Source organism: Galeopterus variegatus, unplaced genomic scaffold (genome assembly GCF_000696425.1).
Source record: "Galeopterus variegatus unplaced genomic scaffold, G_variegatus-3.0.2 Scaffold10, whole genome shotgun sequence".
NCBI classification, from domain to species: Eukaryota; Metazoa; Chordata; class Mammalia; order Dermoptera; family Cynocephalidae; genus Galeopterus; species Galeopterus variegatus.
Genome location: NW_007726121.1, coordinates 112042 through 138128, shown reverse-complemented (window position 1 = coordinate 138128; position 26087 = coordinate 112042). Strand labels below are relative to the sequence as shown.

General features: G+C 35.2%; 1 protein-coding gene across 1 annotated transcript in view; it reads right to left on the bottom strand.

Moving 5' to 3' along the window:
* Window positions 1–24537, bottom strand: part of RPS6KA6 (ribosomal protein S6 kinase, 90kDa, polypeptide 6) — a 154761-nt gene extending 130224 nt beyond the window's left edge. The window contains exon 1 of the mRNA XM_008585631.1: window positions 24457–24537. Coding sequence (XP_008583853.1) covers window positions 24457–24537 — 81 coding nt within the window. The remainder of the gene's footprint in view (window positions 1–24456) is intronic.
* Window positions 24538–26087: the final 1550 nt, after the last annotated feature.

Below are 26087 nucleotides of genomic sequence, written 5' to 3'. Positions count from 1 at the left end.
TATATGAATTTTTTAAAAGATACTGGATATGCTCAATAAAAGAATGGAGATGGCAAAGGAAACAGTAAATTTGAAAAAAGATCAACACAAATAATCCAATATGAAGAAAAGAATGAAAATGATTAAAAACAAATGAACAGAACCTCAAAAACATGTGGAACAGAGCCCCAGAGACATGAGACATGTGGAAGGTCTAAAATCCACGTCATTAACATCCCATGAAAAAATAGAAAGAGAGTGGTATAGAAAAAATTACTTAAAGAAATAATGGCAATTACATTCATATGAAATGATGAAAACAGGGAAATCTATAAAGACAAAGTAGATTAGTGGTTGCTTAGGTCTGGAGTATGGGAAGATGGAAGTGACGGCCAAAGGGTACAATGTTCCTTTTTGGTGTAATAAACAAGTTCTAAAATTGACTGTGGTAATGGCTGCAAATATTTATGAATATAATAAAAAACATTGGATTGTACATTTTAAATGGGTGAATTATATCTCAATAAAGCTATTTTTTAAAAAAGAAATAATGGTTGAAAATTTTCCAAATTTGGTGAAAGACATAAATTTAGTTTCAAGAAGCTCAGTGAGCCCCAGCAGAATAAAATTGAGAAAGCCACCCCAAGACACATCTTAAACTACTGTAAACCAAAAGAAAAATAGGAAAAAAAATTCGTGAAGAGTGAGAGAAAAGCGAAACATTACATAAAGGGCTACATCAAATTGAATGACTGCAGATTTCTCATGAGAAATCACAGAGGTCAGAAAACACTAAAAGAACATCCATCTGAGATACATGGAAACTTATGTTAACAAACAAATCTGTAAATGACTGCTTATAGCAGTTTTATTCATAAATGTCATAAATTGGAAACAATCCAGCTGTCCTTCAACTGGTGAGTGAATAAACAATAGAATACCACTCATCAATAAAAAGCAGAGAAGTATTGATACTCATAACAACATGAATGAATCTTAAACACACTGCACTAACTGAAAGAAGCCAAACTCAAAAGGCTAAATATTGTATGGCTCTATGTATATGACACTCTGAAAAAACAAAAACTATAGGGAAAGAATTCAGATCACTGGTTCCCAACAATTGGGGGATGGAGAAAGAGTAATACCACTCAGCAATAAAAAAGAACAATCTATCAATATATTCAACAACACAGATGAATCTCAAATATATTACTGTAAATGAAATAAGCTAGATTCAAAAGGCTTTATATATACTGTGTGACTCCATCTATATGACTTCTGGAAAAAGTAAAACTATATGGGATGGATAAGAGATTAGTGGACGCCAGGGCTTAGGGCTAGGGGAAGGGATTGACTATAAAGAGTCACCACATGGGAATTGTGGGGGGTGGGGGAGTAATGGAATTATTCTTTACTTGATTGTGGTGCTGATTACACAACTATATGCTTTGTCTAACCACAGAACTGTACATAAAAAACAGCGAATTCTACTCTATGAAAATTTTTAAATCAACTTATTAAAAAGTAAACTACTCAGCATTATTTATTCAACTAGCACCTTTCTTCTACAAAGAATGAAAACTAAAGTCACCAGTCAAGTCTATTTTGCTAATGGATCCATCAGTCCTTATCTTACCTGATCTCTCTGCAGCATGTCACAGGTAACCACTCTCCCATTTGAGTCTTTGGCTTCTGTGATACCATACTGTCATTTTCCCTTACTCCAATTTCTTTGCTCTTTTTCAGTATACTTGAAATATTGTAACTCCTCAAGAAATGAACTAGGGTTACCTTCTCATCTCCACATTCTTTCCCCAGGCATCAAATTTATTGATATGACTCACATTTACTCAGAGGCTACTCTTCTGAGCTCCTGATCCATATATCCAACTGCCTGCTTGACATTCCACTCATTTATCTTGCATGTCTCTCAAAGATAACCAATACAAAAAGGAATTAGTGACACCACCCTCCTAAATCTGCTCTTCCTCCAAGGTTCTCCATTTCAGTAAGTGTCACCATCTTACCTCAGCAGAACAGATAGACTATGCAGGATTAAAAATAAATAAATAAACTGTGACATTCATCATTAACATATAAAGGGAGAGTATTCAGCAAAACAGTCCAGACAGCAATGTTAAGACAGAATCCTGATCATTAAGATTTTACTATAAAATGACTCTCAGTATATCCACAGAAAAGGGATTATGCATAGACAAAATGTAGAAAAAGGATTATCCATAGAAAAAGAAAGATACTGCTTTCCTCTGTTACCTTAGTTACTGTTTACTTCTTATTAATACCATCTCATGACTAATTTATCATGAAGCTATGGGTCTGAAGGAACTAGAAATGAAATAAATCTGAATGAGTCAAAAAGATCACTCCATCCTCGAAATCATTTCAGTCACCAGCAATGGCCTTTAAAAACAGAACACTCCATTACTCTCATCTCATTTACTGTCAAGGTATCAAGTTTTCAATACAAGAAAATTAATTCCTATGGAGGACTACAGTATTCACTGATACTAAAATTTAAATCATTTTCACCCACATGAAAACAAAAATATTTTCAGAATTCTCTGGGACAATAAACGTTTTTTAAAAAATAAAATGTGTAATTTGAAAAGACATGCTATTTCCTCCAATTAAGTGCCAAATGGGGAGAAAATAACTTTCTACAGAAGATTCTGGAAAGCTTATCAACAATTACAAAGGTAGTAATAATTTACTCAGATACTACAAATCCCAAGTGAACAGACTCTCCTATCAGAGCCAAGTGGAAAATATATTTTCATTTTATCAGAAAAGAATTAAAAAACTAACTTTCAAGTATTCTGAATGATAGGGATACTAAACTGAGTTGCTGTACTAACCTGATCTCAGAAAATCACATGGGTCACTTCAAATCTATTATTTTCTTACTACTATTGACAAAAGCAGCTCATCAAGGAAAAATAAACTGAGAAAAAAATATTTTTCTCCTTCAGAGCCTTAGAATTGGAGGTGATAAAGGAAAGTAATTAATATAAAGTAATATAAATACAATTTTGTAAGCGGGCTTAGTCTTATCTGGCCACAATTCTATGATACATACACCATTCTTCAGTGTTACACACAGGAGTAATTTAACTCATGGCTTGGTGCTGAAAGATATGCTGAAGAAGAAAGTAGGGAGATATACAAATAAGGAAGAACTAGGTAGAAAGTGAGAAGAAATATGGGTCATTTAATGATTAACAAAACATACATAGGAAACCAGGTTTCACAACAAATTTGATAGTATTTAAACTTTCAAGTAGTCTCTAGGATCCCCCAAATCCACCTAGTAAACAAAATCACTGTATTTATATAGTACCTAATGTTAAAAATATGTTTAAGTTGACATTCTAAAAAAATGAAAAAAACTCTCTCTCAAATAAGTTTCACTTTTACATTTTAGCCACTGACAGCTTTTGTAAAGATTTCTTCAACTTAATTTTTTCATTTTATTTAAATAACTAGAGTAAATTAGATCTCAACTTAGAAGTGGGTCCACATCCATCTAGAACAAGGTCAATGTCTGTATATTGAATTAAGCCTGTGACAAAATAAAATAGAAAAAGAAATCTCCTAGTTCATAAATGTGGCAGAAAGACTCTAAGATGGACTCCCACCTCTTGGTGTTCACCTCTTGGTATTCATGCCCTTATACAATCCCCATCCCCATGAGTGTGAACAAAACCTATGGCTGGATTACAACCAACAGAATATGGCAAAGGTGATAGGATTTCAGTTACAGGATTACGCTATGTCATGTAAGACTCTAGAGACTCTCCTTGCTGGCTGACTCTCCTTCCTCATGCTAAGGAAGCCCACATAACAAGGGACTGTGGCCATATTCTAGGAGTCACAGGCAACCTCTAAGAGCTGAGAGCAGCCTCCAATCAACACCCAGCAAGAAGCCAGGGCCCTCAGCCCTACAATCACAAGGAAAGGAATTCTGCCAAGAATCTGAGGGAGTTTAGAAGTAGATTCTTCCCCAGTCAAGCCTCCACATAAGAATGCAGGACAGCAGAAACCTTGATTACAGCTTTGTGAGATTCTAAACAAAGGATCTAGTTGAGCCATCCTTGATTACAGCTTTGTGGAACCCTAAGCAGAGGACCTAGTTGAGCCATGCCCAGACTCCTGACCCACAGAAACCGTGAGATAAAAAAAAAAAAAAAATGTGTCTTGGTTTAAACTGCTAAATTTATGGTGATTTGCTATGCAGCAATATATAATACAATCAGTATTACTGGGCAAATTGTGATTTAAAATTCTTCCCTAAAACAGACTTTCCAGAGACGAATTTTACCGTTTAATACTTCAAATATATATCTTTACTTATTAAACTCATGTCTTTGTTCTCATTTTGTAGACATGAAACTAAATTATATACTAGTAACAAAAAAAAATAGTCAAGTAGAAACAAATTTTTGTTAAAGAAAACATTTAGCCAATAGGGCTAATTAACTGGTTTTAATTAACTTAAGACTGAGCAGTTATATATTTGCCCTTTAATCTTGGTTTCTGAAAAATCAATCACTAAACTTTCTTAGTCTCAATGTCTTCATCTGTAAAATAAGCAACCTAGGGTTGTTGTAAGGATTAATATAATGTTCCTAAAGTAGCCTGGCACAGTGTCTAACATATGCTCAATAAATGCTTGATGTGTGAATGTTTTTCTGCCAAAAATAGCATATGAAAAAAGGTATATCATTATTTGGTGAATAATGCTAACTGTATTCAAAATAATGCATATGTGAATCAAAACTTACTGCTACATCAATATCATACACTATTGACTTAATAGTTTTAGTTTTGATATGTCATACTATTGTAGGAAGATTATTTTTAAAACAGTGATAGAATCATGTTTGGTCAACTTGAAAAGAATCTTTTCACACCAACCTATAAAGGTTCATACGCACTCATGCATATATATATATATATATATATATATATATATATATATATATTCCTCATTTTAAGAATCACAAATTGGAGAGAAATGAAAAGCATCTTTGTCTATTTTTACTGTAACACCCTTTATCAATTTCTCTAACAGTCTTTTCCGGGGCATTTCCAAAAGTAAAGCTTGTTTGGTTTGTTTTTGGTTTTTTGTTGTGCATTCCACGGGAAGGTTTAAATTGTACCCTGACTTTCACAAACTGCAAAATAATTTCAAAGGTTTATTAATAGTCATGGCCATTTCCCCAGTAAATGTTTAGCATTTTAACCTCTTAGACGGAATTCTATAGTCAACAAACTGCTTATGGGAAATCTGATAGCACCTACAATACGAGTAATTCATTTAAAATGATTTGTTTTGATGCTTTCTGGCTTTCTAATTATAAAATATTCCTGTAGTTTGTACCTCAATAAGGAAGTCCTTTGAAACATACCCACCTAACCACTGTCACGGCTTAAGGAAAGATTTAAGAAAGGGCAATTCTGTTTTAAATCAATCTGAAAGAGTTGTCTTCTAAAGAGAATCTCAGGATGGGGCAACAGTATATAGCCTCCAAGCTATTCCTTTAGTCAAAAAGCAATTATGAGGCTCTGCTGTAAACTGAATTAGCTTATAAAACACATCCATGTTCAAATCAAGGCATAAAAACAGATTCCATAGGTGAATATGAATGATCTTTGGAGTATTTACCATTCTGAGTTAATCTGTGTTTTTGAATGTCAACTTTATCAAGACTCAAAGTCACACCTTCCTTTTTACCCTTCCCCCTTTCCCTACACAGACATCTATCAGTAAACTAAGTCTCACTTGTTAATTATCTGTTCCATCTCTTCATCAGACTGTAAACTCCCTAAGGAAAGAGATCCCATCTTATAACTCTTTGTTATCCTAGCATATTATCTGGAACATTAATAGATCCTTAAAAGAAATTGTGGGATGGAATAACTAAATTTGGAATCTGAATGAATTAAATTTGTAAAATAACTTCAGTAATTGGCAACAGCCATATTTTTCCTTAGATTTTATTAATTTTCTTACTTGAGATATTAAAAAGCAATTTTGAAAGGTAATTTCATAAAGTATTTCCAGTAAGTCACTTTGCTTATCATTTTTGCCTCTTAATTTTAAATTCTAACAGCCAACAGGAATTCAGCTCTTTCAAAATCATTTTGAAAATACAAACGTTGGGTCATCATAAGTGTTTTTTTTTTTTTTAAGTATCTTATGAATTCTTTGTATTTCACATCTTGCATGGAAATTATTTCGAAGATTTATACACTTTTTTAAGAGTTAGATTCATAACACTAAACTTTGTCAGCAGGATTAATACAAACCTAACTTTGCAAGCCACATTCTAAAGTCATTTGTCTAAACTACAGACCATGGATCAAATTTGGCCCATTTTTGTATGGCCCACAAGCTAAGAACTTTTTTTTTTTTTTAACTTTTTTAAAAGCTTGTTAAAAAAAAGAAAGAAGAAGAAGAATATGCAACACAGGCTGTATGTGGCTCACAAACCCTAAAATATTTATCATCTGGCCTTTTATAGAAAAAGTTTACCATTCCCTGGTCTAAACTATATAATTTTTTAAGAAATTATAAGCATAAACAAAAAAAATGCACAGAAAGAGTACCAACTTGGCCTAGCAATGAAAGAACAAACTAAAATTATCTACTCTATGTGATTATAATTGTCACAGTACACACAGAATATTGCTTTACCCAGAATACATTCATAATTTCATAAAACTCAACCTGTATTTTCAACTTACTTTTATTCATGTCCCTGTACCCTTGTAATGTTTTTTTTAAAAAACAGCAAAATGGATTCTTGGTTTTCAGTGCATTTTGAATGTTAAGATAACCAGACCTTTACTAACAGAAAATTGTGAATACACCTCCCTGAAGCAGAAAGAAGAGTACATTAGATTACAGAAGCTGTTAATCCTAATAAGAGACTAAATGGATAAGAATATTTAGTTCACTTTTGGAACTGGCATAACTCAGCCAAATGCCTTTTTTTTTTTTTTTCATTTGTTCCATACTAAGTGTTACAGGGATTTAATACAAAGGAAGTCAAGCACATGGCTTTCAAAGAACATTGAACCTAAGAATGTAAAAACTGAAGTAATGATACTTATGCTTCTCTCAAATTAAAAAGAGATAATGACTCTCAATTTACAAAATTTATTCAATTCAGATAAGTTTCCAAAACACTATCCTAATTCAAACATCACTCTCTATTTCAGTGATGCTGTTATTTCCAGAAAAAATGTCCATGCCATTGGTCCCCAATAATCTCTCTGCAACATAAAGCCTAATAACTTAAATAAAAGGACTGAAGTCAGCCCTATGTTGTCTAACCAAACTCATGTTTCCCAGGGATTGCTTGCATGTATCTGTTAAAATGGGCCACATAAGCTACTGTTCATCTCACTATCCAGGTTCTAAACAACTTCATTAGGATAATAAAGAGAATAAGCATAATTTCAAAATTCTACAGCTATGGCTAAAATAGCCATTTATGTTTTCTGCCATAATTTTGGCATACATCTCAGCAAGTTAGAGATGGAATATACAAAATCAAATATCACTGAATTAAGAATTATCACTAGCAACTTGAAGGGTGACTTGCTAACCTAGAAAACCAACCACTAGAAACCTTACCATTACATCATCAATGTAGCAAGTCCAAAGTACTAAGATACATGAATTCAAACGTAATTCTTAGTAAATATAAGTTTCCTTTCCCATGTGGCAAAAATGATTATAGAAGAACACTAATAAAAGCATGGGGGACATATGCCCAAACATAATAATCCTCACTAACTGCATTAATCTAATGCCAGGAGTAAAGAGAGCTATGTAAGGCAAGAATAAGGCACAAATTGAATTGCCAAACATACTGAGGCTCCACTTTCTTGACAGCTTATTTGAATAGGAGGAAATCAGCTATTAATATTTTTAAAAGATCAAAAGTGTGGGAAAGATCTATCAGTGAATCTGTGAGTAATGCCACAGGAGTATAGAATTAAAACATTAACAGCACAGAAAAAAAATTTTTTTAGAAAAAAAGCTTTCTATAAGCCTAAATTTGTTGGTATTTATGACAAAATATATTGTCCTTCTGTTCACACACTTCCTTGTAATTATAGAAAAATGGGTAAATACACAGTTAATTGGTTTTCAGTTATGAAGGCAGAAACCTGGAGCAATAACCAAATGAATCCTATCTAGTAACTAATACAGCACCTTACACATGGTAGACATTTGATAATCATTTGGTAAATGAATGCATGCAAAATAATATTTAGAACCAATTAAACCCAATCCAAGTATCATCATGCTTTTACAAAAGACTTGTAGTTATTTCCATTATAAACTATACGCACCAGCTTAGCATCACTAATCCAAAAATTCAAAATCTGAAATGCTTCAATGAACATTTCCTGTAAGCATCATGTCCATAGCACTCAAAAAGTTTCAGATTTTGGAGCATTTTGGATTTCGGATTTTTGGATTAGGGACACTCAACCTCTACTACAACTAGGTTACTACTGAGTTGAGCTGAGCATATCAGTATCATATACACTTTAGAAGATATTTGTGGAATATGTGAGTTTTAAAAACTTTGTTTCAATAACAGAAAAGCAGCTTCACTGGTAGCTGAATAGGCAGAAATCTGTTTACTCTGCTTAGATAAAATCAGAGCATCAGACTTTAATGCTTTTGAATAGCTACAAAGTGTTCCCAATGTCAAGGCACTGGAAATCTGACCAGTCTCATATTGGCTACAACATATGCATTTGGAAAGTTTACTTCTGAAGGATATATGTAGTATGCGTGGTATGAATGCATACATACATACATATATATATATATATATATATATATATATACATATATATATACACACACACATACAATCTGTATACATATATAGCATTCTTCAGCAGTAATTCTTCTCATTGTAGTAACCTCTTAGAGATAGGAGGCCCACATAATTTCATTAAAATACTACCTTGGAGGTGTGAAATAAGTTTAAATTGTTCATGAGTTATTTATCAGGGTAAAAGAAGTACTTTGTCTAGAACAGCTCAATCTTTAGAGTTATTTGTTGAAAACAACAAGAACTTTACTATTCCTGTCAAACATTATATACAAAGTATAATTGTTTAATTTACTTCTCAAAATAATCATAAACACAATAATTTCCATTTTATATAAGAAAAAACAGAAGAACTAATTAACACTTACCTAAGAATACACAGCATGCTAGTGACAAGATAAAGCAACTTGGTTGTCCTAGCAAGTCACAGGTTCCTAAAAACCCTACACCATATTATTCTATTCTTTTGTCATTTCAGGAATAATGAAGAACAAAGGAAAAAAATTAAAAATCAAAAGGGTTTCTATGCAGGAAAAGTTCCAAAGTACACAGCTACTACACAACTATTAGTTTGAGGTCAAATTCTAACTGATATGTGTTTTTTATTTTCTATTAATAAATGTTTGCTGTCAAAAGACTGACTAAAGGAAATCAGAAATGAATAGACTATAGAAAACAGAAGCTCAGTAAACACAGATAATAGAAGCTTAGTGAAAGTAGCACAATCCTCAGGAGGAATGAATAAGGAAAAAAAGAAAAAACAGCCTTACTATAACTAATAGATAATCAAGGAATAATAAAACGTTTCAAAATTCAAGCCACATGAGAATCAAATGGCCAAAAAAGAGAAAGGTATATTTGTGAATAAAATGACTTCAGAGAAGAAGAAATACTAATCACTGCATAATTATATAAGATACTTAAAATCATCATGCAATAATTGATTTGTAAAAAAATTTGTAAACATGTTAACCTTCAATAACTTGAACTGCAGCTGTGACACATTTAAAAGTAATAATACCTAACATTTAGAGTGCTTACAATGGAAAAGGCACTCTTCTAAGTGTTTTACATGCACTGTATTCTACTGTTGGTCCTATTCTATGGATAGAGCAACTAAATAAGGTGTGGAAGCCCGAGGGAGGCAGCAGCGCCAAACTGCCAGGGCAGCTGCCATGCTCTGGGACCCAGCTCAGGTGAGTGTCTGCCCCCAAGAGACTGACCTGCCAACCCCCATGTACCAAGGCAGCAGTGCCAAATCAGCAGCCCCTACGGGATCCAGGCCAGACACCAGGGTGGAACGAGTGGACCGTGAAACTCTCTGCCACAATGACTAAACACCAATGGAGAGATACTAGAAATATGAAAAATCAATAAAGTAGGAGATGACCAAAGGAATACAATAACTCTCAAGTTCTATATCCTATAGATCAGGAAGTCCTTGAAATAACTTACAAGGAATTTCAAGCAACAAATCTAAGGAAATTAAATGACATACAAGAAGACTCACTAGACAACACAATGAAATGACAAAAAGTACACAGCACCTGGAAAAAAAATGTCCATAGAAATCAATGCCCTGAAAAAGAATGGAACACAACTTGTGGAGCTGAAGGATTCATTCAATGAAATAAAAAACACAACAGAGAGTTTAACCAGTAGGCTAGAACAAGCAGCAGAGAGATTTTCTGACCTCAAAGACGGCCTGTTCAAAATAACACAGGCAGACCAAAAAAAAGAAAGAAAGAAAAAATAATTTTAAAAATTGAAGAAAATCTAAGAGAGATAACTAAAATATCGAAATCATGGGTATTCCAGAAAGGGGGGGGGGGCAGGGAAGGAAATGGCATTGAAAACATATTCAATGAAATAATAGCAGAAAACTTGCGAGGTATATGGAAAGACACAGATTTCCAGATTCAGGAAGCTCAAAGATCCCCAAACATATTCAACCTAAAGAGGTCCTCTCCAAGACATGTTATAGTTAAACTTGCAAACTCAAAGACAAAGAATCTTAGAAGCTGCAAGAGAGAAGCATTAAGTCACTTAGAAGGGAGCCCCTATCAGACTAACATCAGAGTTTTCATAGGAAACCCTAAAAGCCAGAAGAGAATGGGATGATATTTTCAAAATACTAAAACACAAAAATCGCCAGCCAAGAGTAATTTACCCAGCAAGGTTATCCTTCTCAAATGAATGACACACAGTATATTTCTTGGATAAACAAAAACTGCAGGAGTTCTCTGTCACATGACCAGCCTTTCAAGAAATTCTCAAAGGAGTACTGCTACTGGTACCTGAAAAACAACCATCACCACCATGAATACTCAAGAAAGAGAAAATCCCACCAGTAAAATAAAAATGCTAACAATAAAGAGAAAAAAAGTATATCTACCTTCCCAAGAAACCAACAAACACAGAAGACAAACAGTAAATCAGAAATAATGGAGCAAAAGATATTTAAAGCATCTGAACAAATATCAATAAAATGTGAGGAGTTAATCAACACCTTCCAATAATAAATCTTAATGTAAAAGAATTAAATTCCCCACTAAAAAGATACAGTCTGACTGACTGGATTAAAAAGAGGGACTCAAGGGCTGACCCCATGGCTCACTCGGGAGAGTGCGGCACTGGGAGTACAGCGTGCTGGGAGTGCAGCGTGCTGGGAGTGCTGAGGCCGCGGTTTCGGATCCTATATAGGGATGGCCAGTGTGCTCACCGGCTGAGCGCAGTGCAGGCGACACCAAGCCAAGGGTTACAATCCCCTCCTGGTCACACACTCAAAAAAAAAGATGGACTCAACAGTGTGCTGTCTTCAAGAGACTCACCTCACATGTAAAGACACACATAGAATAAGAGTAAAAGGATGGAGAAAGTTATACCATGCAAACAGAAACAAAAAATGAGCTGGAGTAGCTATTCTTACATCAGATAAGATAGACTTTAAACCAAAAATCATAAAAAGAGATAAAGAAGGCCACTATGTAATGATAAAAGGATCTATCCAAAAAGAAGAAATAACAATCATAAATATTTATGCACCCAACAGTAGAGCAGCCAGATTTATAAAGCAAACACTATTAGACCTAAAGAAAGAGATAGAAACTAATACCATAATATCAAAGGACCTGAACACCCCACTCTCAACACTGGACAGGTCATCTAGGCAAAAAACCAACAGAGAAATACAAAATCTGAACAACACTTTACACCAATTGGACTTGGCAGATATTTACAGAACATTTCATCCAGAAACCTCAGAATATTCATTCTTCTCATCAGCACATGCAACATCCTCCAGGACAGACCGCATGTTAGGTCACAAAGCAAGTCTCCACAAATTCAATACATCTGGAATTATTCCATACATTTTTTCAGACCACATGGATTAAAATTAGAAATCAATAACAAACGAAACTCTGGAAACTATACAAACACATGGAAATTAAACAACATTCTATTAATGACATGGGACCAAGAAGAAATTAAACAGGAAATCAAAAAATTTATTGAATCTAATGAAAATAATGACACATCATACCAAAACGTGTGAAATATGGCGAAAGCAGTACTAAGGGGGAAATTTATCACATTAAATGCTTACTTCAGAAAAATGGAAGTACGGCAAGTAAACAACCAAACACTTAACCTTATAGAACTAGAAAAAGAAAAGCAATCCAAACCCAAAGATGGAAGATGGCAAGAAATAATTAAGATCAGAGCAGAACTAAATGAAATAGAAAACCAAGAGATACAAAAGATCAATGAAAGAAAACATGATTTTTTGAAAAGACAAATAAAATTGACAAACTATTAGCAATGCCAACTAGGAAGAGAAGAGAGAAGACACAAATTAAAAAAACTAGAAATGAAAAATGTGATATTACAAACAGTACCTCAGAAATACAAGGAATCATTAGAGACTACTATACACAACAATATGCCTACAAATTTGAAAATCCAATAAATTGCTGGACACACACAAGACTGAGCCAAGAAGACATAGAAAACATGAACACAATAATAAAAATAAAAGAGATTGAAGCTGTTATCAGCAGACTCCCAACAAAGAAAAGCCCAGTACTGGATGGCTTCACTGCAGAATTCTACCAAACCTCCATAGAAGAATGAATTAATACCAATTCTCTACAAACTATTCCAAAAAATTGAAACAGAGGCCATTCTCCCAAACTCATTCTATGAGGCAAACATCACCCTGATGCCAAAACAAGACAAAGATACACCAAAAAAGGAAAACTACAGGCCAATATCCTTGATGAATATTGATGCAAAAATCCTCAATAAAATACTACCTAATAGAATATAGCAAAACACACATAAAAATACACAGCATGATCAAATGGGATTCATCCCAGGGATGCAAGGCTGATTCAACATAGGCAAATCAATAAAATCAAGGACAAAAACCATATGATCATCTCTATGGACTCTGAAAAAGCATTTGACAAAATTCTATTTTTTCATTCATGATAAAGACTCTCTATAAATTGGGTATAGATGGAAAGTCATCTCAACACAATTAAAGCCATATATGACAAACCCACTGCCAATATTATCCTGAATGGGGAAAAGTTGAAAGCTTTTCCCTTAAGAAAAGGAACAAGACAAGGATGCCCACTCTCGCCACTCCTATTCAACATAGTGTTGGAAGTACTAGCCCGGGCAATCAGGGAATAGAAGGAAATGAAGGGAATCCAGATAGGAAAAGATGAAGTCAAACTGTCCCTGTTTGCAGATGATAAGATCCTATATACAGAACAGCCTAAAAACTCTACAAAAGACTCTTAGAGTTGATAAATGATTTCAGCAAAGATGCAGGATATAAAATCAACATGCAAAAATCAGTAGCATTTCTATACTCCAACAATGAACTAGCAGAAAAAAAAATCAAGAAAGCTAGCCCATTTACAATAGTCACCAAAAAATTAAATACCTAGGAATAAATTTAACCAAGGAAGTGCAAAATCTCTATGACAAGAACTACAAACCACTGTTGAGAAAAATTAAAGAGGACACAAGAAGATGGAAAGATACCCCATGGTCTTGGATTGGAAGAATTAACATTGTGAAAATGTCCATACTACCCAAAGTGATCTACAGATTCAATGCAATGCCCATCAAAATTCCAATGACATTTTACTCAGAAATCGAAAAAATAATCATAACATTCATATGGAAGAACAAAAGACCACGAATAGCCAAAACAATCCTGAGCAAAAAAAATAAAGCTGGAGGCATAACACTACCTGACTCCAAACTATACTGCAAAGCTATAGTAACCAAAACAGCATGTTACTGGCATAAAAACAGACACACAGACCATGGAACAGAGCACAGAATCCAAAAATCAACCCATACATCTACAGCCATCTGATCTTAGACAAAGGCATCAAACCTATGCACTGGGAAAGAGACTGCCCCTTCAACAAATCGTGCTGGGAAAACTGGATATTCATATGTAGGAGAATGAAATTAGACCCGTACCTCTCACCATATACCAAAATCAACTCAAAATGGATTCAAGAATTAAATATACATCTTGAAACAATAAAACTCCTTAAAGAAAACATAGGGGAAACACTCCAGGAAGGAGAACTGGGTACAGACTTCTTGAATACGACCTCAAAAGCACAGGCAACCAAAGGAAAAATAAACAAATGGTATTATATCAAACTAAAAAGCTTCTGTACAGCAAAAGAAATAATTAACGGGGCAAAAAGACAACCAACAGAGTGGAAGAAAATATTTGCAAAATATACATCTGACAAAGGATTAATATCCAGAATATAAAAGGAACTCAAACAACTTTACAGTAAAAAAACAAGTAACCCAATTAAAAAATCAGCAAAAGAGCTGAATAGGCATTTGTCAAAGGAAGATATACGAATGGCCAACAGACACATGAAAAATGCTCAATATCACTCAGAATTCAGGAAATGCAAATCAAAACCACTTTGAGATACCATCTTATTCCAGTTAGGATGACTAATATCCAAAAGACTGAGAACGATACATGCTAGAGAGGTTGCAGAGAAAAAGGAACCCTCCGTCCCTGTTGGTGGGACTTGCAAAATGGTGCAGCCTTTATGGAACATGGTATGGAGGTTCCTCAAACAATTACAGATAGATCAACCACATATGAAACAGGTATTCCTCTGCTAGGTGTATACCCAGAGAAATAGAAATCATCATGTTGTAGGGATACCTGTACTTCCATGTTTATTGCAGCACTACTTACAATAGCCAAGAATTGGGACCATGTGGAATATACTAACATTTATAAAGCAAATGTATTTCACAGGGCCTATATTCCAAAGCCCTGTAGTCTCAGGTTTAGCCTAACCTTTTGGAATTACACATAGAAATGTTAACCTTGCAAAAGACAGGAAACTTTCCTCAGGCTAAAGTCTTTGTAACACAGCAAAGTTGCTGGCTAAGGACAGACAAGTTACTTGATTGATATGTAAAATACTTGGGAAATTGCTGTAGGGAAAAACAGTGTTTGCTAAGATCAAGCTTTTGTTGGTGGATCAACTCAACCTTTTGCAAACTGCATTATGGAATGTCACTTTGCTTCTTTCACTGATGTTACCAGCCTATATTATTAAACTATTCTTAGCCATAACTCCACCTATGTTATTTTTCTGTAACTTCCTGGTCTGGAGAATAAATGCAGGGAGAGAACCCCAGTTCATGGTTAATTTCCCAAGGAAGGAATGCCTCTCTCTTGAGGGTTCTGGAAGATTAACCCTTTTGGGGTCTCTCACTGCTCAGAAGAAATGGGCTTTGAGTAATCCTTTGCATCTCAGTCACCCAGGGGAAGAGAGGTGATAAATCTATGTGAGGCAAAGCAACAGAACCAGCCCAAATGTCCATAATCAGATGAGTGGATAAGGAAAATGTGGTATATCTACACAATGGAATACTACTCTATTAACAAAAAAAACTGAAATACCACCATTCATAGTAACATGGATGGACTTAGAGAAAATTATATTAAGTAAAATAAGCCAGAAACAGAAAGAGAAATACCACTTGTTCTCACTTATTTGTGGGAGCTAAAAATAAATACATAAATATACAAACAAATAAATGGTGGGGGGAGAAGAAGACACAGCAATCACAATTCCTTGAACTTGTTAAGACAAGTAAACAGATATGATGTTGATGGAGGAGAGGGGGTGATGGAGGGGGAAAGGAGGAATTGGTAAAGGGACACAAAAATCAACTGCATTCTATATTGATAAAGTAAAATTTAAAAATAAATAAATAAATAAGTTAGGTGAGAAAAAGTTAAGTAACTTGCCCAAGGTCACAGGAACTCAGTCATTCTACCTCCTGAGTCCCTGCTCTTATCCTCTATGCCACTGTGAGTTTCTAAAAATCTATGATGGCTAATCGACTGTTTATTTTTCCTTAACTTTAAGAATAACAATCAACTTAATTAGCACAATATTCTCAATATGACCTAACTTACATTCTTACATTATTCTCATATTTCCTCTTACACATAAGAAGTCAAGAGGCACCTAATATCATTAACCAGGCTTTAAAAAGGTAGTTTAATGTTTTTCACAGAACTAATATTATTCTCCTCTTAAGAGCAAAAGGAATATACCAATTTTTAAAAATAAAATATTTCAAAAAGAGAAAAAACAAGTCTGTATTAATGGTGATTAACAAAACTCCAACATTCCAGGCTCCCATTTTCTTGGCAAATAAATAATTTCTAGAATATGAGTTGAAGCTTATTCGGTTTTGTAGCTTTCATGTCTACTACTAAGTCACTAACAGGCTACCAACTGCTGCATAAAAAAAACAAATTGGGGCCGGCCCGGTGGCGCACTGCTACAGTGCGCCGCTTGGGAGCACGGTGGCGCTCCCGCCAAGGGTTCGGATCCCACGTACAGACCGGCCACTCACTGGCTGAACGAGGTGCAGGTGCGACACCGAGGGTTGCGATCCCATTGCCGGTCCCGGTCCGGTATGGGCGCGACACTGAGGGTTGCGATCCATTGCCGGTCACGAAAAAAGACAAAAAGAAAAAAATAAAAAAAACGAATTGTTAGGAATAATATATAGATATGGGGAGGGGATAAGCAGAGAAATATCATTGCAGAGTGAGAAAGTTCACATGAGAGATTATGGCCTCATTTGGTTTCTTCATCTTTAAAAGGGACTAAGAACAGTCACTTATCTTAATGTTGAAAATTAATGACTTCAAAGAAAACATACCACATAAAAATTATTTTGTCTTCTAAACAAGAATATTTAATCAAACCCTGTACAGAAAGAACTGCAATATTTTTAACACTATATGCCTATGCTTAGTAAGTGAAATTCTGAAGCTCTGTAAGTCGAAGTCATTAAAATTATTGGTAAAACCACACATATATGCCTAAATGATTTTTCATGCAGTGAAAAGGCAATTCAATGGAGAACAGTCAGTCTCTTCAACAAATGGTGTCAGAATGACTGGGCATCCATATGTGAAAAAGTGGATCAACCCATACCACCTACCACATACAAAAATTAACTAGAAATGGATCAAAAGCCTAAATTAAGGCATGCAACTAAAATCTTCCAGAGGACAACAGCAGAAAATTTTTGAAACCTTGTATTAGGCAAAGATTTCTTAGATACAACACCAAAAGCACGATTCATAAAAGAAAAAAAATTGATAAACTGGACTTCACTGCAACTAAAAGAGAATGGGAGAATATATTTGTAAATCAATACCTGATAAAGTATTTGTACCCACAATATGTATAAGAACACTCAAAACTTAACGTTAAGAAAACAAACAACCCAATTTAAAAAATAGCAAGAAATTTGAAAAGACAACACACCAGAGAAAATAAATGGATGGCAAATAAGTATATGAAACAATGCTCAGCAACATTTGTCATTAGGGAAATCCAAGTTAAAATCACAATTAGACACCAGTACACTCCTATTAGAACAGCTAATTTTTTTAAAAAATAATTAAATATGACAATACCAAGTGCTGACAAGGATTCAGAGAAACTGGAACTCTCATACAGCAACCCCACTCAGAAGTACTTACCCAACATAAAGGAAAAGCTATGTTCAAACTAAAATCTATACACAAATGTATATAACAACTTTATTCATAATAGCCAAAAACTGGTAACAACCCAAATGTCCTTCAACTGATTAATGGATAAACCAACTATGGTATATCCCCACAATAGAATATTGTACAGTAATAAAAAAGAAAACTGATACCCGCTACATCATGGATGAGAACAAAATAAAATCAAATTAATATTGTTTGTAGATCTGAAGTTGCTAGATCATCCTGTCTTTTTTGAAAACCCATATATACCTCCTTTAAGAGGTTCTATAATTATTCATTTATTCTTACACAGTTGTCCTACATATGATAAACACAAACAAATGTTTGATGATTGTGCCAGAGGTCCACAGCTGCACTTTTCCATTTGTAAAATACAGTATAAAATCAGTGTAATATATATCTATATAATCAGTATGGGAATATGTCCACATAAGTTTGAACTGAAATTGTTTCTGACAGCATTCATTTATCGTTGCAGCTGCCCCAGGTGAACAATCATGAATGCAAAGGATTTTTATCAAATCAGACCTAATAGCTTATCCATTTTCCTTAGTTCTTGAATTTTAGATATTCTCAATTAGTACAATTTCTTAATCATATACCTCAAATTTCTCCCATGATGGTGCATTTAAAAAAATAAGTCATTTGAAACCTGATCTTCAGTCCACATTTCCCTTCATATGAAGTTTTCTCCACATTTCCCTTCATATGAAGTTTTCTCCTCTGTGTTCTGAAGTTTTGTCTGTTCTGATCCTGTGAGTAGTTCAACAAACCCAATAAATCTCACCTCTCACCAAGCTTGTTTTTTTAGAAACATTCATGTTCCATTTTCACTTACTTACATCATAACAACTAATTTCAACTGTGTAATTGAGAGCAGCAAAAATATTTTATGTAATAATTTCCCCAGAATCCTCAGTATGAAAGTACAAATAAATTTTAAGTTGTGTTTTTTTGAGAGAGGTAGTAAATTTCCCCCTAAAAATCCTCAGATTTAAAAACTGATCTTGACCTTTATTATTTTTTCATTTTTCTCAAAAATCAGTTGAGCATATTTGTGTGGGTCTATTTCTGGGTTCTCTCTATTCTTTTCCATTGATCTATCTGTCTACCCTTCCACCAATACCACAGTCTCAATTGATGCAGTTACACAGTAACTGTAACATCCAGTAGAGTGATTCCTTGCATTTTATTCTTCTTTTTCAAAAATTTTTTTAGAGCTTAGAGGTCCTGTACTTTTACATATACATTTTAGAATAAGCTTATCTATGCTTACCAAAAAAAAGGATTGCTGGGATTTTGTTGACCTTTATTTAAGTTGAGTAGACATGCATAGCTACCAAATCAGCAGATCTGATTGCTGATCTAATATGGTTGCCAACAACTTGTCTATATCCTCTCCTTATCTTCAATATTGTCCTTATAATAGAGACAGCAATGTACAAAGGAATTTAAAATAATCCAGGTTCAAATTCCAGATGCACCTCCCATTGATTTGCATGTCTCTTTCTCATCTTTTAGAAAGACACACCTGTCTTACCAAGCTGTTTTTAAAGAGTGAATAATATAATCTGTGTGAAGCACCTAGTAGTGTCTGTTACATAAGTACATGCTCAATAAATGCTAGATCTCTTTCTCTCTTAAGTTTAGGTACATTAAAGATGGAATGAATTCCAATGTTTTTTCAGGTAAAAACATTATATTGGGTATTAAAATTGCTATATTTCTCCTTAAAGTTTGTCCCCAACCACTTTATAGCAGATGCAGAGGGGTCTTGTAGTAGTGATAATTATCTGTGGCCTTTGAAATTTTTCTTAGGGATGTAATGGGATATTTGTTATTCAAAACAGAATCACTATCCCCCTACTTTGCTAGTCATAAGGTGCACAGGTTATTTAACCTCCTAATTATATAGCTGAACTGTATCAAAATCAGCTAGGACTCTAAAATTTTGTTTTTCCTCTTATGGAAAATTAAATTCCTCAAAACTAAACAATAAGAGCATTCAAGACAGTTCAAATACCCCCTTTGGCTCAGTCATACCTTAAAACAACAACAGAATAAAACACACAGAGAAACATTACAATTCACAGAAAATTTACTTCACAGCTAATTGCTAGCTTAGGAACTGATATGCCTTTTTCTTGTGGATAATGGAAACTATATGACTATTTTTCTTTGTACAATGGCCTAGAGCTGTGGTTCTTCACCCCGACTGTACATCATTATCATTTGGGGAATGATGCCCAAGCCCCCACCAGATCAGTTAAATGTGAATCTCTATGACTGGGGCACTGGCATGGATAATTTTTTTTATCCAGGTAAATCCCGGGTAAATCTAATATACAGCCAGAGTTGATAACAAACAGGCCAACGAAACTCAAGGCCAAATTTACAATTTGGCTATATCTTAAATGTGTAACAGACCCTTAAAGCCTGCTTACCTGTGTTGTATTTCAACTTCCACCTCCATCCTCCACCTCTTCCATACATGTCCTACTTTATGTTTTCCCTCATCTTGAATATCAAAATAGTTTGTTATTGGATTGTATTTCCCATAAAACATCTAAACTACTTTGTGAAATAAAGCAAAGCATAAAATACACACACACACACACGCACAGCAGGACCTACTTCAAATGTACAGATACAGGTTAAAATCTAGCAGTAAAATCAGTTACACGGAACACCTCCAGAGCAATTCACAAAACATCTCTAATATCTGCAAAAGCCAGATTAAGTTGAGCTCTAAATCTCTCTCCCATCCCATTCTGTTCCCACCTACAAACAAAAAAAAAAAAAGAAAATTCACACCAAAAAAAAAACTATGAGCGAGAACAACAAATAATCCTTAGAAATAACATAAATGGGTAAACGTTATATAGCAAATTATGACAGTACTAAAAGGCTTACCTCAAGATTCCAAGTGCTGCTGCTAAATACAAGGACAGTACCCACAAAGAGAGAAATTATAGGAAAGGAAAAAAATCTTGCATTTCCGCCTCAAAATTACAGATGAGCGACACTATGAGAGGGGTAGTACTGAAACAATATGAACCAAGAAAGCAACTGTACCTTGGTAAGCCTTGTTATGGAACAGTGAGGTAATGATTAGCTCTTGATGAATTAATCAAGGTAGGGAAATATAGAGGCCCTGCCCTGAAGGAACTGACCTGAATATTTCCAGACCAGACTGGTATAAAGAAAAATAGACCTGGAGAGACTGGAAAGGCACCTGTTGGGGGGAGGGGCCAGGGCTCTCCTGACTCTTCCCACTATTCCAATTAAACGTGGTGAAAGCATGCAAGAAATACAGATGTCCCTGTTCTCTTTTCCACATTCCAGAAAGGAGCACCAGTCACTATTTTCAGAACAGCACTCTGCACCCAGGGGCGGCTGACTATTAATATGAATATAGGTAAGACAAGGATTATAGGCCTAAGGCCCATTAAAAAGCAAAAGAAACTTTTTAGCTAGCACTGAGTGCATTCACCTTTGATAGTGAAGATTTTAAACATGCCAAGCATGACTAGACATGTTTATAGTGGTCTGCTATAGTTCAAGACAATATTAGAAAGTGGGAAGTTCATTTTACCTTCATAACTCCCTATGCTGCAAAGATCTATTTATCTTTGTATTAGTCTAGTGGCTAGCATAGAAACTTTAACTGGCAGGCACACATTAAATACCTGCTAAATTGAATTAATTCCTACCACAAAGCTCCTAATCTCAGTTGTTTATTCTTCCTTCTTACTCCCCAACATCTAATCAGTTACCAAATTCTAACTATTCTACCTCTGTCAGCTCTCCCATCAGTCATCTCCTTTCTACTCCTTCTGTTCTAGTTCAAAAATCTCACTACTACTTTCATTAACACAATAGCCTCCTAGCTGGTATTCCCCACCTTCAGAATCTCCTCCACTCCAAACCACCCTACACACTGCCATCAGTTTTCAAAGCACAAATTTGATAAGGTCACTCATGTCCTCAAAAATCTTCAGTGGCTCCTATTTACAAAATAAAATTGAGACTTCAAACTAGCTTTAAAAGACCTATACGACCTGAACCTAGTCTATCTTTAATAATTCCCTACCTCATCTCACGCTATGTCCCCACTGCCACACAACAGACTTATATCTTAGCAATATCAGATTCCTCCTTCTTTCCAGAACACCTCCATGTCTTTGCTTATACTGTCTCCCCATCTACCTGAAATATGCTCTTTTCCTCTCTCTCTGCAAAAATGCTATCACTCTCTAATGCCCTGCTCAAATTCCACCTCCTTCACAAGGCCTTACCTGATTCATCCCTAAACCACCACCCCATTGTTGATGATCTTGTGCATTTTATAATAGCAATTTCCACACATGCCTCTCTTGCCCACTTGAGTATACACCTATGGAGGTAGGATGGCACTCCATGGTATATCTTTAGGCATTTCACATTATAGCATGATGTATTGTACTGCCTTGTACTCAATAAATACTTGATGAGTTGAACTAATTCCTATCATGACAATAGTTCAAAATAGGAAAAAAAAAAAAAACTAACAAAATTAAATGTCAATGAAACACCTCATTAGCCACTTATAAATGAAATGACTTGTCTCTTCTTATCCCTCAAAGTGTTTATAAATATAACCACATATTTTATCCCTGAATCACCCTATCTGTGATTACAAATGTGCAGAATGAGAACTCTACTACACTTAGATGAAACAATCAGATGTAAGAAGGAGGTCTTAAGAAAACTGCTCATATTAGGAAAGGCTGGTGCTGTGGTTGTGGCTATCTAAATCTCAAGGTTTTAATACAGGTGACAATAATTCAAAGTAGGGCAGAGAAAGGGACATGATGATGATTGTGGGGGAAAAGAACTACTGTGTACTAGAGATCTACCATGTGCAAAACACCTTGCTAAATGTATTAAACCCGGCACTGCATTTTCTTTACATAACAAATCTTGACAACGTTTTTCTCACATTTACAGATGAAGAAACTGAGGCTCAGAGGGCTTAATTAATGTGCACTAGGTCACACAGCTAGTATGAGGTGGAAGTGGGACTGGAACTCAGATATGTCTGTCTCCAAAACTCATTTTTCTTTCCTCTATTACTACAGGGTCTCATGAAAATTAATTAAAGCTAGCAGTTTTTCGCAATCTGTGCTATATCTGCCATCCTAGTTAATTTTTTTTGCCTGTGGCTTTAATTAGAAACTGTTTTTAATCAATGAACCATACCACTCTCAAAACGAATTTCCTTAAATAAAAGCAGTATTGCTAAAGAAGTAATGTAAAAGTACCAAAGTTTAAAAATAATATATGATATGAGATTTGAAAACTCTATAATCAACTTCTCCACAAGGAAGCAAGCACTCCCTCAACAAAAAAACAAACAACTAAGTGCACAAACTGTAACATGCATGGCACTAACTCATGAAAAGTTCACGTAACTCAAACAGACTGTTCTTTATGACCCTCACCCAGGAATGACCAATACCAACCTCAAGTAATACCTCTTCTCTGACCCTAACAGAATCCAGGCAAGAGCTGAAATTGTGGTTGCCGGAGAAGTAATGCCATTTGAAGTTCCTATTCCCAGTAAACCTAACGGAGACAGTCCCTGCAAGAGCTCTCACAACCAGAGCTTCTCGCTTTCCCTATTTTCCCTCTTCCAAAAACTCTTTTTAGGAGCCAACAGAGCCCATGTTTCCCCTTTTTAGTCCCATTCTCCACTTCTCACTTGAACCAAGCTAGCTCTCGGTGCAACCTTGACACATTTTACCATAAGACAATTTTACAAACAGTGGTTAGGCTCTTTATACCCTACTGTAGTGCATTGGTATAAAAATGTAACTACCCTTAGTAATTTTTTTTTTCCTGTGGGGAAACATGTTAGGAGTCTCAAACAACCAATTTACACACTTCTGAATGATAATTCAAAGGTTAACAATTGCCCATGAAAGCAGGACAAGTAAAATATACTGAAAAAGTCTCCAAAATATATGGTAATATCTATAATCTTTAATCTTACCAGGATTCAACACACACAGAAATTAACAGAAATTATTTCCTTTGACATTAAAGTTAACATTACCTACATTTTCTTTAGGGATTCCAGAACATTTAAAAATATATATTCTAAAATAAAAACACCATTAGTCCTAAAAACTATCACATTTATGGTTATAAAGCTCTTACTCAAAGTTAGCATTTCTAAATCCAACATTAACAAACATATAATTAAAATAAATTCTGGGAAGTAAAATTATTTACTTCTTATCAAAGCAATATCATTAAAAACAAACAAACAAAAAATTCTTCTAAGTACTAAGTGGGTCTGTTCAAATGTAACATTTAGTTTTCACCTAGAACATTTTTAATTAAGTCCCTGGCAGGGTTAAATCTAACCAATCATAACTGTTTTAGACAAAGAAAGCAGAAATACTGTCTTCACCACATTACCTTCACCTTTCGTTTTACTTCACAGGGATTAACAATTTCCACTGGAGTATTTTTCCAAATTGCTGAGGTAGAGAGACCCATTGTTAAATCTCTACAATACCTAAAACATACTGCAAACAATTAAAAAAAAAAAAGCAAAAAAACAAACAAACAAAAAACAAAAACAAAAACAAACCATATGCAGTAAGTACAATTTAAAACATACTACATTTGAAGTTAAAAATAATAAAATAGTAGGCATGCAAATGGCTTCCCACCTCCCATCCCATCCTATGTCAAAGCATTTACCTATTTTTATAAGCTAAATGCCTGTGACCATAAACCAGCAGATTGCATACATGAATAAAACAAAATTCCTTTCCCCTTGAACAGTCTTGCTATAAAATTTGTAAAAGTAGTTAGCATTCCCACATTTCAAGAAGAAATGAACCTCTCTTCATTTATCCTTTTCTTAAGAGATGTTGAATACTAAAATGTATTTCAGAATTGCTTCGTTTACTAATAAGATATTTCCTATAAGTAGAAAGGGTTCAACTTTAGGGTACTTCTAAATTTATTTCCACTACATTTCAAGCATGTAATCTTAACCCCAGTTTAGTTGAAATTTTTATTAACGAAAGAAAAAATAACAAGGTAATGATGTAACAGTTCAAAGTGTGTTTTTAAAGATGGAGCAAGTACTTGAAGACAAAGTTGCACCCTTAAGATGTCAAGGATTTCGAGTCTTACCTCAAAATATCCTACAGTGAATCAATTTGGCATTTATCAACTATTTTTAGACGGTGTATGGTGGCCTCTACTCGAGTAGTATGCAATCGATTAAGTTATCAGAAAAGGATCTGAATTTCTATTACAAAAGACACGTTTTTGTGTGTTTAAATGCTGCCTGCTTTTATAACATCAACAAAAAAACAAAGTACCTGTGCACATCTAAGTTCTCACAGTACAGCTGACCAAAGCCCAACGAGAACAGTTTCGGAAGTAAGAAGAGCGGGAAGAGAGGTAAACCAAAATATTTTGGGTGTACCTCAATAAGTCTTACCAAAGATTGGTCTAATAAGGGTTGGGATTCACTCTGCGTCTTCTTTTACCGACCAACGGGATGGGGCGGGGACAGAGGTTGGGGAAAAGAGAAGGGGCGGAGGAAAAAGACAGTAGAATGGGGGGGGGGCGGGACCTGAGGGGAGGCAGGAGAACATCACCTGGATGTAGATAAAGAAACCTGGCCGCTGCCAGTTCTTCTCGACTTGGGTTGTCACAAAGAACCATAACGAACCACAGAGACAGGAGAAAGTTACCAGGGAACACTGGTCCCTAAATGTCCCCAGAGTTAATTCGTCACCTTGGTGTGTTTGTGTTGCGTTGGGTTCCTAAAGCTCCCGGGGTCCAACTGTAAGCTGGAGTCCGCAGCTGTTTCCCAAAGTGTTCCCAGCGAGCAAACGGGGCGCGCCAAAGCAAGAGGGACGCGGGGAGCAGGGCGCGGCTCCCAGTCCCACTTCGGGTCGGAAAGTGAAAAAACTTAGTCACAACAACTCCGGCGTGGCCACCCGAGCCGAGCCGGCAGGGACTGCACTCACTCTGCACGCCCGAGCCCGCCGGCTCGTCCCCGCCAGCCCCCCAGCCCCAGCCCC